Source organism: Vespa mandarinia, chromosome 13 (assembly GCF_050613455.1).
Source record: "Vespa mandarinia isolate Hongniang chromosome 13, ASM5061345v1, whole genome shotgun sequence".
Taxonomy (NCBI): domain Eukaryota; kingdom Metazoa; phylum Arthropoda; class Insecta; order Hymenoptera; family Vespidae; genus Vespa; species Vespa mandarinia.
In genome coordinates, this window is record NC_140822.1 from 1012135 (window position 1) to 1032576 (window position 20442).

The window sequence follows — 20442 nt, forward strand, 5'->3', positions numbered from 1 at the left end:
GGACCGCTCAATTTGTCGGAGTTTCGATGGCCGACAGTGAACGTAAAACTTGGCGACACTCGACACGAGCCTATCGAACATCCCGTTTCCTTTCTCTCTCTCTCTCTCTTTCTCTCTCTTGCGACAACCGGTCGAATACGTAGCCCTTTCGAGTTTTGAAGATCGCGACGCAGAAGTTTCGGAGTCCTGTTCGTGCTCACAACCGTGTAATCCGAGTGGATAATGGGCAGCGAGGAAAAAACGGGCAAGGAGGAAAAAAGGAGCCTCGAGAGCGGTGGCTGTGGCAATGCTTGTGTCTGATGGTGGTGCAAGAAAGAGAAAGAGAGAGAGAGAGAGAGAGAACGAACGTGTGGAGGCGGCATGAAGGTGGTGGGGTCTGAGAACGTGTATGGTGGGGGGCAGTGGGGGCGAATCAGTGCGAATGGAAGTGGACGTTAGGTCGAGCGATCGTCCTCCACGCGCGTCCGCCGCCGGTCGGCGGTGGATGAGTCGGTGGCTAGAGACCACGAAGACGGCCGAGCGAAGGCGAGCGCGCGCGAACCGACGAACCCTCGGCCCTCAACGGAGCGTCGCCCCACCACATCCAGTCGTACTGCGAATGCCATACCGTGAGCTTCGTATTCGCGCCATTCCCGAGTTACTTTTTCCCCGAACGTGACTCTTTAGCTTTCCTCAAGGAAGAAAGAGAGAAAGAGAAAGAGAAAGAGAAAGAGAGAGAGAGAGAGAGATTTCTTCTTATTTCGAAAAAGAACAAAAGTTCCTTGGACGCGCGCGTTTTGCACGATAGAAAGTTTGTATTTCGCGGGAGAGTTGCTATACCTAGTTGCTATACTAGTCGGTTTGTTGGTAGTTTGAAGGAAAGGAGAGACTTGTTGTTGGAAACGTGTAACGCGATAGTTAATCCGAGTAGGTACTCGATCGTACGTTCGATTAGACGCGAGTGGGATTGATCGATCGAAGGAAAAGATATATATCTTGTATACGCACATATAGAAAGAAAAGACCTCGAGTAACGCTAGGAAAAGCATGCTGCGTGCTTCCAACCGGACAATGCCGGCGTGGAATCGCTCGTAAAGGGAAAGATCGATTGGAAGTCGATTATGAGGCGCGCCTGAAGTCTTCGAATCGGTGGAGAATCTTGAGGAGGTGGAGAAGATGGAGTCCTCGGGACTTGTCACCGAGTGGTCCTCTTTGCCGAACGCGCCCAGGGAAAAGAAGGAACGTAATCGTGCGAACGACGACATTATCACGTCGACGCCGATCGTCCCGACGATGACGATGAACTTCCGTAAGGAGTCCTGTATAAATTGGATGATGTGCGCCCTCTGTCTCGCGAGTCTCGCTGTGTCAGGGATACTGACGTATCGCGAGATGCGCTTGGAATCGAGAATCGGGAGTCTGGAGGCCCGATGCAGGATCCAGGAGACGCCGGATGTCCTCGTGCAGAGGCTTAGGAGGGAGCTGCGCGAAGAATTTGAGCAACACAGGCTCGCACCCGCGAGTGCTGCCTCGGCGGCACTCTTCAGGATCAAACGCGACGTCACCGAGTGCAATTGTCCACCAGGTGCGTTTCCTCTTCCTCTTTAGTCTAACGGACGATGCCACCTGAACCAATTCGTTTCTCTTTCATTTCTCAGAATCGAAGAAGATAGAGTACTAATTGTCGCTACTAAAGAGGACAATATTCTGCAACTGTTGCAAATAAAAATGTGTCCTTTGTCGAGCGATCTTAACAATTTTATACATCGAAAGTTTCTATTCAAGAGAGAAAAAAGTACCTTATCTCGCAAAGTACAACAATACAATCTGTGAGAAGATAGCGTCTTCGATTTTTGCGAACAAAGAGCTCTGGAAACAGCGTAAATTTCGATCTCGAAAGATTACTTCCTTTGTCGTTTCGCTATGTAAGAAAGAATCGATCGTACATATTGGCAATTTTTTAAATAGAAAAGGGCAAACGTGTAGGCGAATCTCTCCTTTGTGTTATGTAAAAGGAACTCGTGATTGCTTCGCGAAAGTCCTAAGAACGGAATGCGAATAATTCTAGAGAATATTTCCGGATAGCTTTCACGCGGAAAATTTCAAACTGGAAACGATATCGCGTTCCGTGTTATTCAAAGTAAAATAAGAGCGAGAACGTTTCATAAAAGTCATATTAAAATTGTCCTCTCGGCAAGCACGGCGAGGATCACATCGTGAACTTTCGAATTCGTTGGCGTTTTCTCTGCCGACGGAATAATCGACGATTCTCCGCAATTTCCGGCGTTAATAGTCGCTCCGTTTTATCGGCTCCTCGCGATCCTTGCTTTCTGTCCGGCGACTGCAACTAATCGATGACTTTTTTTTCTCTCTCTCTCTCTCCCTCCCTCCCTCCCTCCCTCTCTCTCTCTCTCTCTCTCTCTCTCTCTCTCTCTCTCTCTCTTTATCTTTCTCTACCCTCTGGCTTATCGCGGGAAAATTTGTACGGTGAGGAAAAATAATGTGCCTTTGGTAGAAAGACAACGACTTCTTTTTGTAACCCGTCGAGCTTGAAACAAAGGAGAGACGCGTGTTTACTTAGGACGGATCCTCGGAGTAGAGTAAAAGAAAGAGAGAAATCGTCGTGAAACTCGAACTCCACTGACGGAATTTACGAGCCATAGATGTATCTTCAACCGTGCGTTATTTTTCCTGTGGAAACCGCTGAGAGATTTAATTTCTTCCTTTTATTTCCACTTTCGATAAAATCTTATCAGAGTACATAGTAAAAGTTGAGCTATGTTTGAGACGAAGGAAAACTTTTTTGCGAAAAAGCCGGACGACTCGAATTTCTAGATCTGAAATGAAAACGAAATCAAACGATTTACAAATATAGTTTCGTACAACTTTCTATTTTCGTATAACTAATAACCAGAGTTCTATGGGCAGCTTTCACATTATCCAATGAAAAGTTCATTTCGATATTAACGAGTTTTGATAAACTCTTGCCATGAAGAAGCCGTAGGTGAATGTGGTGAAAAATGGGAGTAAAAAGAAAAGGGTTAATAGAAGCGGCCAAGCATTTACTTCGACGTAATCCAAGGTGTGCGAGGAACGATGTGCTAAAAAAAGGGAAGAAAGTTCGCAGAGCTCGCGCACGTTGCTCGGTTCGACGGCTTCCGTGTTCTTTCTTCTCGCCCGCACCAACCCCTATCTCAGCGAGTTTTTTTGTTGCCCGCTCCTCTTATCGCCGTACTATCCTCTCACCCTCTTTCTCTTTTCTCTCCTTTTCTCTCATCTCCCCGTAGGACAACAAAGGGAAAAAAGAGAGAGAGAGAGAGAGAGAGAGAGAGAGAGAGAGAGAGAGAGAGAGAACCGAGTACGGCTCCTGACTCGCGGCATCCCGAAATTGAGACGTGCTGGCTGACGCACGAGCATCATAAATCTTTTCCTCCCTCGTAGGAAGCTCGTATCTATTCTCTCTCCTTCGCGTCGACCTCCCTCTTCCTGTTATGTAGCTCTTCCGCTTCTCTCGCACTGTCCTCTGGAGCGAACGTTAACGACGAGCCAGCCGAGTATCCTATATACCCTCTATATCGTCGATAACTGTGCGTTGTATGTCCACTCGCACGCTATTCTTTCGAGGTAACCACCACAACAATGACTCGGTTCCTTTATCGAGGGAGGAGTGTATTTAGGGAAGGCTAAATCTGATTAAAGGACGTGTTAAGAAGATAAATTGGCTCGAGTTTCTTTTTCCTTTTTCTTTCGCACCAAAGCTATTGAGTCGGGGGTCTATCGATTGACCGCTTAAAGAGACAATGCGGTTTTCCTTCTCGGAACTTGCGGTGAAAGTAAATTCGTTGCTGTTGTGGCGAAAAGAGATTCTTAAATAATTGTAAATGCAATTATGATATTTTAAATAATGGAATGACGCTCTATTTTTATCAAGTCTGAACTCACTCAAATAATTAATGATATCAAAAAATGTATATTTAGTATTCAGCCATCCGTAACTAACGCGTTCTTTTCGAACTAAGAGACCTGTCAGATCCAGTGCGACACGTTCTACGAAACGTTTTGTCGTCGATATAAGACAGCTCGTACAATTTATCGAATCCTGTACAGCGTATATATATATATATATATATATATATATATATATATATATATGATAGTCGTCGATGAGAATAAAGCGTGTTCTCTGACGAAATATCTTGTCCGTCGAAGTGCACGCGCGTGAATAGCATCGCAATGGCATGCCTAAAGAAAGAAAGAAGGAACGAGAGAAAGAGAAAGAGGGTGGTCGACTTTGGTTCACACGGACAAAGCTTACCCCGGCTATATTTCGATCTCAAAGAATACCTTGTTCATCGTGCATTGGCCCTTTCTAGATCATCACACGTGACATTGCAGCATCCCTCACCTGAGGGTTCTATTTTTAGAAGACCCCTCGAATCTAGTTTATAGAAATAAAATCTAGAATTATTAGGTCAATTACATTAAAAAACGGAGACAATCGATACAATTTCATGTTAATTATTATCTAGTAAAAGTATGATTAAATCAAATGTCAAAGAATCTTCATAATATTTTCGGCAAGATAATAATAAAAGTATTAAAAAAGGAGGTTGGGATGCGAGATAGATTTGGAATCTATCGACGTCACGCATCGTCGATCTTTCCGCGTCAAAGGAAATTTATGAACGCTGTAAACTCTTTGCTGTGCAGACGCACGCCCGCTTCCTCCTACTACTACTTTCCTTGGAGTATAGCTTTGCCTTCTTTCTCTCTTTCTCTCTCTCTCTCATACTCGTTCGTAGCGAAACCAAATTACTGCCTATTTCAGATCCCTATAACCGTGACAAAGAGAGAGAGAGAGAGAGAGAGAGAGAGAAAGAGAGGTGGAAAAGGGTGATGCATTGTCTTGCCGTGCACATACCACCCGTGTGTTCGGGTTCCTAACTAAGGATATACCCGTAGTTAGAAACGGGCCATGCTAAACTTTCCTCCTCGTGAAACTTGTATCGCGACAGTTTCTCCTTAGAGAGAGAGAGAGAGAGGGAGAGAGAGAGAGGGAGAGAGAGAGTGGGAGAGAAAAGGAAGAAGTACGTACATTGAAAGACGTCACAAAGCGAAATTCACATTTTCCGACCAGAAAACTTCTTTACGTAGGAAAGGTGCGATTTACGATTGGTGCACGTGTGTCTGGATTGCGTCTAACGTGCAGCTGCAGCAAGTTTTTGCTCTCGACAAGCGATGTAATTTTTTTTCTCACGGTCGTATGGTCACAACTTCTCTGGTAGGCTATTCCTCGAGAAATGTCCGTCTCTAACTTTTTTCTTCTTTCTCCTCTTTTTTTTCCTTTTTTCTTCCCTCAGCATCCTTGGACCACCATAATCGTCCGATATTGCTCCGAATCCGAGTATTGCTCCGAGTTTGAAAGTATCTCTCGGCGACGTTCCTTTAATTTCGTCCGGTTGCTAACGAGGAAGTAAAACTTTCGATTATCTTAGTTCGAGCAAAAACGAATCTTTCAAAATTGTTCCCAATATTTCATCGAGTCTAATGCTATTTCCGCTAGTACTCCTCCGTCGAATGAAGTACCGACGAAGAGTCTTAGTGTAGAGAGAAAGTCATTTATGGCAATTTCATTCGCACGAATCAAAGGGATTTCGAAAGGCCACCTTCCGAGATAGAGAGAAAGGGAAAGGGAAAAGGTCCAGAGGGAGAGATAAGGGGAAGGGAGAAAAGGGAGGAAGAGAAGGATAGAAACGCTTGGCTCGGAAGTCGTTGAATTTGCATGAATCGCAGTCGGTCGTTACGTTTCAATGCCCCTCTGCCTTCCGCTCGCTTAAATATCGTTTAATTAGTCGAAGCGAGTCACGGTGACTGTATTCGCGCTCGCGTACCACGAGTTTCTGCGGTTAGCTCGCGAATATAAGTGCCTCTGTTCGTTCGTGTCATACGTGCTGTGTTCCGAACTCTCTCAGCTATAGACTCACACGCGGACATGCGTATTTACATACAAGTACGATGATGATAAAACTCCAAAGCGAAGGAGGAGTAACGTTCCGATAAAGGGAATCGCTGACCCGTTTTTCCCCCTTTCTTTTTCGATTTCCTTCCCCTTTCACTTTGCCTCGATGCCTTTTCCAGTGCATGCAGAGAGGGATTTCAGAGTTACGTCTACCATTACATTCGCTATAGTGATTAAAACGTGCGTATGAATTTTAATGATCGTATGCGGGAACACTTGTACGTTCCATTTTTTCAATTCGATAAATAAAGGCGGCATTTCGGATCAACAGATTTCGAAGAAAGGTATATCAAAGAGATAGACAACGTAGAAATCTCTGAAATAGACAGAGTTGAGTCGGTGGGATCGACAAATTCGAGATCAATGGAAACTAATCCGAATTCAGCAGATTTGGCATAAAATTACATCCTGGCAAACGTAGGACCCTCGATAACGCAGGTCAACCGATTTATATTTCGAACAAGCAAAAGCCGTGCAATTAAAGCATATAATGAAGCACGTTTACCGGCTTTCTGTCGACTCATTAATCTCACATTCGACGGAACTTTCAACGTCGCAGTAATATCGCGGCTTGCTATGAGCGTCAAGTGGCTGCGGGGCCAAGAGCTCGATACAAAGAGGCGAAAGGTATTTTCAACGCTCGTTTTGCTACGAATAAAGCGTTACATCGCACTAGTCTCGTCGTTCTCACAAACGCAAGTGTTCTTCGGTATTGTGAAACCTATACATTTAAGTACGTACATATTATATCTCCGTCTCACGTCCATCGAGAGTTCTTTTTTTTTGTTTTTTTTTTTTTTTTTGTTTTTTGAAACACACGAGAAGAGAGGGTACTCTAGAGTTCTATTATGGTTATTAAGTGTACGAACTCGAATATACAAGACCCTTGAAGAAAGAGAATGTTGGAAGTCAGAGACTTATCTTCGAACACGTCGTCGTCGTTGTTCGTAAGACGATGTAAAGAGAATCCTAGGACGTTTTCGAGATACCCTTCTCCTCTGTAGAAGCCTGAGGGCATAACTGTCGGCAGTACGAGATAGGATGGCGAGGAAGGAGAATGGAACGTACGATCTTGGTTTGGTCTTCTTGCGCTAGGTACGCGCGATCATCGAGGTCCACTGGAGCGTGCAAAAGTCACGATCGTTGCCGATGCGTCGATGCTCATCGACGGTGAAGTCGATCGACCGATTCGATCTTTGCCTCGCACCAAAGATTCCTTTCATTCCTCAACTTCTTTCCTCTTTTTCTTCTTCCACCATTCGACTACTCTCAAAACGTTATCCGTTTTTCTGGATCGGATCGTTACACAAGCCCGTCCTCGTTATCGGCTCGTTCACGGTCGTTACGAGAGAAGAACCAAATTAGAATGCTGCTCTCGGTGATCCAAGAGAATTTTATGTGTCCGCCGATTTGCGTCACTCCCACGATTCGAACTCCTACGCGAACTTTATTCTGATTGCTCGCATGTGCTACTCTTGGCAGTAACAATTTTCAAAGTTTTCTCCATTTGTACTAGGATCTTCTTGTTATCTCTCAGCGAGCTTTAACGCACGCTAGTATGACCATTTAAGGATATTGCGGAAGAGAATATATTCCAGGAGTTAATATCGCTGATTATTCGCTTGTTCTCGTAAAAAAGAAAAAAAGAAAAAAAGATTGCCTCGTACGTAGAAAGATAACTTTTTTCCATACTCTGGAAAATTGCTCTCTGACGTACGCGTAAAAGAGAAGTAGGTGCATATGTCCCGTCCGCGAGATAATATTGAATGCGTCTTTCTACCTTCCTTTCATTTCTATCAACGAGAATTATTTTTAATCCTGACAATGTCTACCGCTCCGTAGTTTCGAAGAGAGAGAGAGAGAGAGAGAGTGATACGAGTCGTTTTACCTCACGATTAGCATGCTCGACCTTTTCTCCATGTCTCTCTCTCCCCCTCTCTCTCTTTCTGGTGTGACTTTGGTCATACATCAATGTACCGTCCGATGGAATATGTTTGGTATCTACATAGCAGATAGCCGTGCGGCCTCCTGCATGCCGTCGCCGACGTCGCTCGACGGACCGCAACGTTTACGCGATGCATGCTCAGAATTTAGCATACTACGCGTGTACACGTTCTATCTATGCTACACGCGAGAGACCTTTCAACGGCAACGAGCCGGCTACACGTACGACCCACGTAAATATACGCCTGTACGCAGAACGACGTCTCTCGAGCAGTCCAATGCTTCATGATATATACACGTATTAAGACTCACCGAGCTTTGACGTTCCGTGAATTAAACGGGGCTCTCACGAAACGTATATATTCTCGATATAGACGCTATACGTACACGACCTCGTGATTATTTCGAGATAACAGCACCGATTGAAAGTGATTACCGGCTCTACTATTCGCTTCTCTCGATGCGATAATTAAGACGAGTTACTTTCCACCTCAATGAGAGATCTCTTTCATGTTAGGTAAGATCGTATCGTGAAATATCACGGTAGTCGTACGATTACTCGATAAAATATGTTGGTCTTTTCTCACGGACCGGAATAAGAACGAACGAAAAGAACGAAGGATCGGGTTTGATCGTTTTTGCGTTAGCGTTCGATCGCCTCGTGCAGTTGCAACTGGTGGAGATGCAAACGGTATGTAGATGCAAAGGGTTACTCCTTTAGCATGCATATGCACTATACATATAAATCCGTATATAGACAGCCATATATATATATACACATATATACCCATATCTAGAGTTCTAACGATTCGTGTATATAGGCTTGTACGCGTTGTTAGAGGATGCACCTACAGGCAGGATCTTAACAAAAGAGACAGAGCAAGAGACCGAGGGGAGAGAGAGAGAGAGAGAGAGAGAGAGAATTCAAGTCCGTTGACGCGCTATCTCAAGTGGCGAAGATCCAAAGAACAAAGCCATAGTGCTGTCGCTTCTTCCGATTCAACCGCTCGAGAACGAATCGACGGTTGAGAAAAGTAAGAAGAGAGAAAGAGAAAAAGTCGATCCGCGGTTCCACCTTGCTACGACCTTATCTGCACCTATCGTATTCTTTCCATCGCCTCGACGGCTCTATTGTACGCTTTCTCTCTCCCTCTTTCTCTCTCTCTCTCTCTCTCTTTCTCTCTTTCACTAGTTGCTTTCGTACACTCCTCTTTACGGTACTCGCTTAGGCATAGAAATTTACTATCACGTAGGAACGTAAAATTTCGAAGAATATCCTTTCACGATATATAATGCCAGAGGTTCGATCATATTTCAACTCGTTTTACAGCGACTACTATCGATCTATACAATTCTTCTCTTCATCAAGCAACGTTTACGAGAGGCTCAAGTACATTTTCTTCTATTTAAATTATAAATGAGTATTTATATCTCGTTTATATAAGAATAATATAAGTAATTTGTCAAAAGTCTATCAAAATGTCTGCTACATTATATAACCGGATCTTGATATTCAGTAATTTTTGACATTACGAGTGAATAATCCTCGACAAGTGTCCGATATCGTCCGAATTATTCCAACTTCGAGGTATTATCGTGGGAGCAAACTAATAACTAATTTGTACGATCCTCACTGACAAATGCGTTTCGTTTTAATGATGGTCATTACACGTGGGGCAGGATAAACGGAGCAAAACGTACAATACGTTGTTACATTGGCGTTAAACGCGAAGTACCTTTGGATCCGCGTTCGCGTTTTGATATCACAGAAATAGAGTTTGATAGTACGTACATGTGTATGTGTGTTTGTGTTTGCGTTTGTGCGTGCGTATATGTAATGACTGCCACGCGCGATGAATCATGTTTCGTGGACGCGTATCGGCTAAATGCAACTACCTGAGCATTGTTCGCCCACGCGGATCGTGCCTATCGACGCGTCGACGTGCGCCATAACGTGTTTAACTCACATAAAAAAGAAAAATTGTTTCTTCGATCGTCCCGTCGTTGAAAGGTTTCGATGATAGATATCGAGAAAGAGAAAGAAAGCAATTCGATTGCACGGATATCAAGAGTTACGAACGTTTAAAAATTATCCTACAGTCCATTACCGAGTCAAGATACGATTCGATTTCAATTCTCAAACGACGTCGAAGGATCTGTTCTTTATTCTCCGATGAACACTAACGTGAAAGTACGCGCTAGGAGCGTATCCGTCGTAACGCTATCAACGAGTCATCCGTCAACTCCGATCAAAATCGAGATAGGAAGAGCAACGAGTCGATCCGCGAGCGTAGAAACGTGACGTGTCGATAAAACGCGCCCCGGTAACATCGTCGATACTAATTATACCTTGTCCATAACACACGCGTACATATGTATATACATGGATGCAGACATAGTCGATCGGCCGACGAAATTTTTGATTAATCCCACATGTCCGGCGAGGAGAAACGGCTCGAACGAAAATCCACTCACCCTTTCTATCTCTATCTCTCTCATTCTCTCTCTTCTATCTCTCGCCGATTCGCTAGGCATCGAGTTATCTCTCGTGGATTCGCCATTTCGCGATGGAAAATTGCCTTTCTCGTAGGACGCACAGAAAACACATTTTCGCGCTCACCGGAGATGAGCTTAACGCGATTAATAGCGGTGACGAAAACGGCTAGGTGAATCCATGTGTCGAGACAGGATAGCTATGCTCTTATGTCGGACACGACATAACTATTTCTATCCGATCGTACGTGTGTTTGTGTGTCCATGTGGGACGCGTATATGCGCGCGAGAGTGCTTTAGGGAGGGTAATTCACTTTGCGGAAGCTGAAGGGTAAGTACCTATATCCGGTAGAATGGTTCTGGGATTCGAGTGGCGCCAGAGACTCTCTTTATCTTTCTCCTTCTCGCTCGTGCTACTTAGAGAGAGCGAGAGAGAGAGAGAGAGAGAGAGATCGTTCTCGTCTCTAAAACTTACCATCGTTCGTCTGCCGCCACTTCAGATTATATAAGCCTCTCTTATGCTCGAATGTTGTCCCAAATTGATGACGATATGTTCGTCTCTTTACATCTGAAAACACTGACGATTGATCAATCGTGATCACCGTGTTTCTTAAAGTTGACCCAGAGAACTTTTAATTCAATGTTACCATCTGGAACAGAAAGAACTGTTATAAAGTTTATTTCCAATTTTCCTTTTTATTTCAGCAATATTTTATTAACAATAAGATCTAGGAATTTGGATCCCAAGTTCGTCGGCCTAGATCTTACTTCATGGGATGAATTAATTGGAGTTCTCAGAATTTCTAGTATCGCAAGATACCGGTTAGTCCAAAGCAAATCTCCTGCTTGGTCGCTTGTAAAACGAGAAATCTCGGTTGTGTAAGCTGCCATGTAAAAGGGTGAGAGAGTACACAGATCCCAGGAGTATATCAGCTTGTACATCTGATCGGCCGATAATACTTGTTAGCTGATTATTTTAAATAGGTACGGATAGAAATGGTCGAGAGGAAGGCAGATAGAACCTAAAATAAACGCGGGAACCAAAAACCATTCATGGATTAACCTTCTCGCTGTTCAACCTTCGCAACGACATTATTTCGTTGTTATCTAATAACGTGCGAACGAGATCGCGCCCGATAAAATTACACCGTGTAATGATACCGCGGGTGGGTTGCACGCCTAAACGACGCGAAATGTATCGGTCCGACCACGAGATTAACGAGATAATTGAAATTGATTTTGAGAAGCGGCACCGTTCGCTTGTAACTTTTAACCAAGTTATTTCTGAAAAAAAAAACAAAAAAATAAAAAAAACAAAAAAGAATTAGTTAGAAAGCGTGGCATATACACCGATCCGAAACACTAAGCATATGAGTAATTAGTTAGCAACCGAACGAGTATCAGAAACTTAATGAGACTATGAATTAGAATTAGATGAACTACAAGAATGTTATCTTTCTTACATATCATATTACATAGAAACAACATACTAAAGATAATATATTACATCGTCATTGGTAAGCGTAGAATTTGTTTTTTTCTCTGTTATCTTGTCTCGTATTTAACGATCCTCTTTAGCCGGAGCGTTATCGACGAAACGATTAACACGGTGTAACTATTCGTCGCTCGGCAAAAGAGAAGATGATAGAGAAAAAGGAAAAGCAAGAGGGAACGATATCGTCGATTTTCCTCCAATTATTTCGACGTCTCCTACTAATTTTCCGTCCGGTACTTTGAACTCGGAGCAAGTAGGAAAAGAGGGAGGAAAGGAAAAAGGTTTCGGCGGGTTGGAAAAAGGGACGCGAGGTACAACGACGCTGAGAGGAACGGCACGTGTACGAGAGCGCATCGATCCACGTAGAAGGCAAGTAGTTACGCCCCGTTATCCCTGGGTTCGTCTTTAACGAGCTCTCATTATCGCTAGATTATCGTACAAGAGAATTTGACGTCGTAATGGGCAGCAATGAATCCATTGACAACGTCGACGAACTAATGACGCTCGTCATTCACCGGCAATCGCCGCGATGCCGTGTACGTATACGAAGATACATAGATGCGTCCTTTTAAACGTTCAACCGCCTCTCACTACCATTGTCTTTTCATATTTTTCCCACTCACGTCCTACGATCGTTTCTTCTCCCTAAGATCTAATAAGATTTAATGAGCACTATTTTACAAATATTACGAACTTACGATACGATACACGTATATATGAAAAGTCTCCTTACCAGGACGAAGTCCCACGAACGACTGAAATACGCATATTTACATCTCAAGGATATAGAGTATGATCTGTCGACAAAACTTGTTTGTAGTTTAATGCCTCGAGCTGTCCCTCTCTCAAGGTTAATACGATACGTTCTTTTCTTAGATCGACGAATCATTCGAGTGTTTACCACGTGTACGAAAAGGCATTCACCGTAATGGTTGGCGCGATACGAGAATCTCCTACCGTGTAGACACTCTACGCATAGTTGGCATTGTGATTTAACGCTTTGCCAAGCACGAGCACGGGCACGAGAGAACGCGCACATGTTTACGAGACCTGCTTCCTCCTTTAGTCCGATACGTAATACGTTCGTGGAAACGAGACTTGTCCTGACGTTTGATATCGATAATTGGAGTTACATCTTTGGAAGAACGAGAAAACGTCGAACTCAATTTATAATGGCTCGCGATGTTTCTTTGGCGTAATTGGAAGAAACAACCGTCTGCTTTCTCTCTCTCTCTCTCTCTCTCTCTCTCTCTCTCTCTCTCTCTCTCTCTCTCTCTTCCAATTCCTGAAAGATTCAGAACTACTGAAATCGTAATAAGAATCTCGCAATTATAAGGATGTACGATCCTAAAGATGGAAGAAACAGGAAAATAAGTTAATACTCGTAGCAATGATGTACTACCATCTAAACGTCGAGGATAATCTTGTCATGGAGCAGCATGTTACACGTATATAAAATATAACGAGGAGGAAAGCTTCCTCTAGATCTCTCAACTCGTCCAACATGCGAAAGGATAATATACTCGTTCTCGTATTACGCTATGTGCACGCGTTGGAATACATCATTATCCAAATAGATATTCTAAATATGATTCTTAGAGTATCAGGTTGGATTTATTTTTCCTAGAAAAAAGTTTCTTGAATTTATAAATAGTACGCGAGAATAAAGTAGAATATTTTTATGGCCTTGCAAGCTCAATGTTCGTTCGAAGATTAACTATAAAACGCGTAACATGCGGTGTATCCATTGTCATTCTCCGCTTTGTCATCCGTAAAAGCTCGCTCGATAAATCGTGAATGGTCCGACACATTCAACGAGTTCTCGCGTTCCTATTTTTCTCTCTTTTCTTCATTGAGATTTAGTATTTAATGTCGGTGACGTTACATTGCCCCGTGGCATCTAAATTTCGAAATAGAACTCTAGAAGAGGAGAGAACTCGCCCGGAACGGGTATAAAATCCGCGACTAGATGCGGCCCCGCGGCTGACTTCGAAACTGATATCGACTCGCGAAGCTTCCTCGAAACACGAGCCTCGTCTAATGGGATTTCGAAAGTGATGAGATACGACTCCGAGCTGCTTCTCTCTCGACTGCGGATCCTGTTATGAGGATCATACAAATATTATTGTTAATGGAAGTAGCGCTCAAGGCGATATACGAGTTTGAATCCACACAATAGATCCTATTTCAACAAAGTCTCGACTTTCTCTTAATCGTCGATTCGTAGCATTATCGTGAAATTAAAAGGTCATTGTAAAATGCCTCTCCGAGAAGACTTTCGATATTTTCACCGACACCATTCTCCCAAAGACCGAACGTGACTCATTTCGTGTCATTTTTATGTCTGAGCTTACGATAAAAGTTAACGAAAATAATGACCTGTTTTTCCAATGAACCGTCAACGCTTTTATCTTTCTGGGCCACTGAAGATCGCGCTTACGTACTTTACCAGCACGCCAAAGATACCGATATCGGCTGTGAACGCGAGGATTTGAAGTTGACCGTTGAGTTTGGGATTTACGATGAGAAAAATTAATGATCCGTCCGACTAAATATACCAGGGCGCTTTTTCTCATGAGTTTCATTGCTCGTATTAACTCCACCGATTCGTCCCAGCTCGTCTAACGCCCAAAATCCTACACGTATAGTTCTAGATTTATATACGAAGCTTACATATTACGAGGATAGAATGTCCTCGACTTACGACCTTCTCGGTATTACGAAATCGTTCTAAATAATCAACTCATATATAATTTCTCTCCACCCCCCCCTCCCCTCCCCTCTCGTCTCTTTTTTCTTTCAATAGACGTAATATAAGCAAACGTAGGCAGAAGAGAGTTGTTTCCTTTCCATGACGAGCTTAAAATGAACTCGACGAACGTAATCAAATAACGATCGCGTAATTACACGAGAGAGATAGAAAGAGAGAGATGGGAAAATTAGAAATTTGCGAGGTCGCTTTTCGGCTCGTCTCTAGCATTTCGTCAGGCACGACTCAAATTCACTTTTAATCCAGTAACGAGAGGGAGAAAGTCTGGATTCACCCTCTTTCTCGCTCTATTCGTCGCCCTTTCTGTCGCCAAACGCCCAGCTCGCCCTGCGGCTAATGTATGTAACGTCAGGCTCGTCGTTATGGCGCGAGAGGTCATTAGAAGGGTTAAGTGAGAAGAACTTTGCGAGAGTGTGTGCGTGTATTATGTTACAAGCTAGCATTGTCAGCTAGCAAAGAATTTTATCGATACGTAGCTCGTCGAGCGAAAATTGCACATGAAAAAGTTTGCCGACTCTACGATTCGATGATACGTATATTTCATAAAAGTTATCTCATAAATGGTCGAACGTTTTTGTCTGTGAAAGGATCGTAAGAATATTAATGTTTGGCAAGTAATTTGTTTAAAAGGTTCGCACTTGTAGCAAACTAATCGTACGGAATTATAAAGCAAAAATATTCGAAATTGAATTGAGCGAAGAGCACAGTGGTAAGAAAAGAAGAAAAATGGAAAAATATGGATAGCAAGGAAATGCTAATTTAACATACATACGATAACAATTCCTCGGCGAGAGAAACGAGACAATCGCGTTCTGGACAGGATTTAAAACGTGTAGATTCGTTCATCCTTGGAACACGAAAGACCAACTCAGATTTGCCTCGTTCAAACGGATTGAATCAAATGAATCGTTGACCCGAATAAATTCTTGGAAAAGTATGCACTGTACCGTCGAACAAAAGAAAAAAAGCTCTTCCTCCTTGGTTTTGCTTGGAATGTTGCTGATGATAAATGATCAAGACTAGATAACTTGTTTCATCTCTCGTATTTTTTCTTTTTTTTTTTTCTCCTTTTTTTTTCTTTTAAATCATTTTTGTTACCTTATATTTCCGAGGAAGACAATAAAGCCGGAACAAATGCACGTGTCATATGCTTGTACAGGTGGGATAATAAATTTCTGTCGTACTATCTACTAAAGGATGAATCAAATTCGTAGGAAACATAAATGGTCTCTTTCTGTATTTCTCGATATCGTTCGCTCCCGCAGAGCAACCGCTACTATCGATAAGGAGGACTTTCGAGCAGACCCACTTCGTTATACATTTAGCAGTTTCCAACCGGCTTACGGTCAATTCTACCAGCAAGACTTAAGCCACGGGTCCAAAGAGCTAGCTCTATAATCTGCATTCGATCGGTTGGCACTCGAGATAAACCAGATTTACGTATAGAACTTGGGTCTGGAAACTGGCTCCACTTGGTTCCCTCTCCCTCTCCTCTTCCTTCTATCTCCTTTCCTTTCCAGCTTCTCTGGAATAAAGTAAATCTTTGCCACGTAAACGAGCATTTTTCGTGAGACTTCGTTCAATGCGTAGTTTAATCTTACGTTTTCCTTCCCTCCTCCTTTTCTATCTATCTATCCACCTACTTATCTCTCTCTCTCTCTTTTTCTTTCCCTTCTTACCGTTGACGGATTTAATTTAAACGAATTCCAGAAAATCAGGAAGGTCTGCGCAACGACGCGCCATATTGCCATTCCTAGCGTGCTCCGCGTGGTCCTTGTCGGGGAGCCAAGGACGATCAAACGAACGAGACGTGCTTTCCTTCCGTTTTTCCCACACTCCGTATGCTTTCTGTCTGCCTTCGGACCATTCGGAGAGTCTATAGTATACGTAGGTGCATAGCTACAACGTGCACGATTCACAGGGCACGTAGAATGCGTCTTGGACGGACTATGCAGGGAAGTAAATCGGCTACAAGGGCTGATGTGCGGAAAACGACGGATAAGAAGAAAGGGAGGAAGGAAGGAAGGAAGGAAGGAAGGAAGAATGAAGAAAAGAGGAAAGAAAGAAGAGCAGACAGAACGAGGAGATAGCAATACCCATACTATTGTCAGTGTTTCCATCGACCTTACCCTCATCCTCTTTCCCTTTAGGATAAGGCAATCTCTGAGATTCTTCTCTTATAAGACGATCCTCGTATAGACGATGACAACGACGACGACAGCATACGTTGCGACGTCCCTTCGATCACCTCTATTCTTTTCCCTTTTTTCTTCTTCTTCTTCTTCTTCTTGTTCATCTTTTTGACGAAAAACGCGAGATTCTACGACGCGAGCTACAAGCTCTTCCAATTTTCGTACGCGAAGCACATTTTGCATTATCGCCGAGAAGAAATCCGATTATCGTCCATACCCTTTTTATTCCGAAAAAGAAAATTCGGTGATAGTCGTGGGTGTGCGTATAGAAATAGAGAGAAAGAGAGAGAGAATGAACGATCTGCTGTGGGTTAACATAGGTGTAAGCATCGCACGCACACACACAAGTCTATATATATATCGAGAGAGTGAGAGAGAGAAAGATAAGATACACCCAAGATCATTCGCGAGGCTAAGCTCCCTAGCTTAAGTCCGCCTTCTTCCACGACAGCTTATATTGCAGGCACTTTATTTCGGAACCTTCTCCCCTCGACACTATCGTACCGAGATCCAGGTTGACTATCGATCGCCAGCCACGAGACTACGCTTCTTCTTCCTACTTCTACTTTTCTTTTCTTCTTTCTCTTATTTTTTGTCTGATTTTTCCTTTCTTCTTTTCTTCCTTCCTTCCTTCCTTCCTTCCTTCCTTCCTTCCAAGTCACCACCATCGTCTGCATATCGCTAAATCTTTCTTTTCTTTCTTCTCCCTTATCTTCCTATTTTTCAACGAGACATCGATTCGACCACCATTGCTACGATCGAGTTTAAAAAGAATCTTTAAGCTCTATCTAAAGTTCGTATTCTTCCAAGATCCATCGAATTTTCTCGATATAACTAGTCCAAAAAGGAAATTACCTAAACACCAGGGGAAATAAACGTTTTAGTGGAAATACCTTTTCGAGGATAACGAACGAATGTGACTCGGGCCTTTTCCCCCTTCGGGAATTAATTTCAATGCTATTATTCCGCCTTTCCCACTTTAAATACTTTTTCGTCGGGTTAAACGTTGTCTCGAGGGCTTCCCATCCCTTTATTACGAATTCGTTTGCAGCGCGAAGTTTGTGAAAAATATTTCTACCATCCTTTGTACGGAAGATTGGCTCGAATAGCATTGTTATTTCGAAAAACACGCGTACCTTCCTGTTCGCAAGGAATAAAACGAAAAAGATATTTGTCGACTGCTGTTTCGCATTAGAAATCGTGATACTAATTTAACGATCTCTCTCTCTCTCTCTCTCTCTCTCTCTCTCTCTCTCCTTTTATCTTTTCCTCTTTTAATCCTTCAGATCTCTTTGAAATGTAGGAGCTGAGAAGTTGAAAACGGCAAGTTGAGAAAAGACTATACATACATACATACATATATATATATATATATATATATATATATATATCGGAAGTACGGATCAAACCGAGTAATTGTAAGTTCACGTTTATCTCGAATTACGTATAGAATCAATAGTTGGCTCTCATTGACATATGATCGGATAACGAGAGTGGCTGAGATATATCTGGGATTAATAGCTTTGCAATCTGAGATGAAAGCCGGCTATCCGAAATGAGCCAAGCTTATGTAAATATTGTATATTTAAACAGACCTCACAGCGAACTGATCTCTCAAGACTCACCTGTCCGAATCATCGAATTCTCGCGTGGAAAATTTAACCTCGCCGTTTTAACGTCAGACCATCAACTATTAATATTTCCATTACGTTGCATTCGGTAAGACATCTCTCGTTCCTTTATGAATAATTCATTGGCCAGGGATGAAGTAGTAACGCGTTCTCCGAGCGTGCTTACCGACAAGAGACGGTTTTCCTCGAAATCCCGCGAAACTTACTTATCGCGTGTGCAGCATAAATCAAAGTTGTAATACGCTTTTGATATCGGTGTCTCAATCGAAACGTGTCGCCTTTCTCTCTTTCTCTCTATCTCACGATTATATATGTATATATGCATTTCAAAGTATTTGCTATTCTATCATTACTTGCATATATATTTGTATATGTGTGCGTGTGTATGTGTGTATCTCAAGATATATCGAATCGATACTACTGAATTTCCCACCATTAGCTAGGTTGTCTCTCCTCGATTCTAACGCTCCGTTAAACTTGACCAAATTCTACTGGTTGGGACGATGGGACGCTCGTTACGACGTCCATAGACGCGTTCGGGTCATCCGTGTGTCTGGATGATTCTGCCTGTGTGTGTGTGTGTGTGTGTGTGTGTGCGCGCTTGTGTATATGTGTGCAACACTAATGTATGTACGTACACGTAGGAGACGCGCGACGAGAAGCAGGCCGTCCTGAATTGGAGTTCAATTGGGGATTGACCCCTCCGGCGCAAGACTTCTATAATTACATTTCGCATTCCACGATGTTACGAGCGGCTCAACGAGCGCCAAACGAGCGCCAAACGAGTGCGACATCCTTCGTTTTCAGAGAGGGAGACCGGTTCTTCTCTCGTCCTACGAATTCGTACGAATTCATCTTGCGATGAAAAGGGTCATGGATCAAAACGAACGAAATGGACTCCTGCGATCATTATCGGTGATTGTGATTTATGAATTCTCAGTTATGGGTGTGGTTTCGATCTTGACAAATATCCTGAGACATTCCAAACTTTCTCTTCCACTTTTCTGGGAATGTTCATCGCCATCCAAAGGCAGTCCCTTTTGAAATTTCTTCATTCTCCTGTCGTAAAAAGAGAAAGAAAGAAAGAAAGAAAAAAAGAAAAAAAGAAGAAAACGTCCCAAGGGAGAAGATTTAATTTTTTATTAGCCTTCTTTTAATTAGAAGCTTAGGAGGAAGCAACGACACGCCCATGGTACGTTGTCCTTCTGTAATCAACGTTGGGAGCTAAAAGAATATACGTACGTGGCAAATTTAACGATAAAATCTTGGTGCATTTTAAAGGCTGCGGTCGCTGTAAATTTGCAGTCGCTTTCACGAGAACGAGATTAATAATGCAAATACATTTACCAGATTCGGTCGGAAGGTAGAGATACCAGCTATACGATTCATCTTCGATTTATAAGATTCATATTTAATATCTACTATAACATAATAATTGCGTTAGGATTAGATTCCAACAGGATATTCGATGGAACGTAATCTGCCGTTGTTTCCAATATTCGCCGGATATTATTGCCGAGAGGGGATACTGCGCGAATTCCATGGACCTTGTCGTGAATTCTTCGTGAATATAACAGTCAGAATAACGACCGTAAAACGCACCGGTCGTCGCGTCGACAATAAATTCCTCCGCGGTTCCATGTAACTCTGTAATAGTGTCAGCCAGGAATGAATTCTCTAATTTGTAACTACCGATTTAGAGAAATGCGAGCAATTCGAATCGTGCCAATGTATATTAATACCAAGGGACATTACATATTCCGGCAAATATTATGATATATTGAATTATTAAACGATAAAATCTGGGTGGATAGTCATTAACTGTTATTATGAATATTGTATATGTGCGATCGGTTGTGCAAACGCAACACGGTCAATTTGATTATGCTATATACAAAATATATAGAGGATTTATAAGG

The 20442-nt window shown here is 42.7% G+C and overlaps 1 protein-coding gene across 17 annotated transcripts in view; it reads left to right on the forward strand.

Annotated features, from left to right (window-relative positions):
* Positions 1-453: 453 nt before the first annotated feature.
* Positions 454-20442, forward strand: part of LOC118444097 (uncharacterized) — an 89340-nt gene continuing 69351 nt past the window's right edge. For 6 of the 17 annotated variants that reach the window (XR_014982923.1, XR_014982936.1, XR_014982932.1 and 3 more), the window contains exon 1: positions 457-1564. Coding sequence is in view for 2 of the 17 variants with exons in the window: in XM_085661133.1 (XP_085517259.1) it covers positions 1156-1564 (409 nt within the window). In the remaining 15 variants the exon portion in view is untranslated. Of the gene's footprint in view, positions 1565-20442 lie in introns of all 17 variants that reach the window. The other 11 variants (XR_014982924.1, XR_014982929.1, XR_014982928.1 and 8 more) reach the window with 4 other exon arrangements.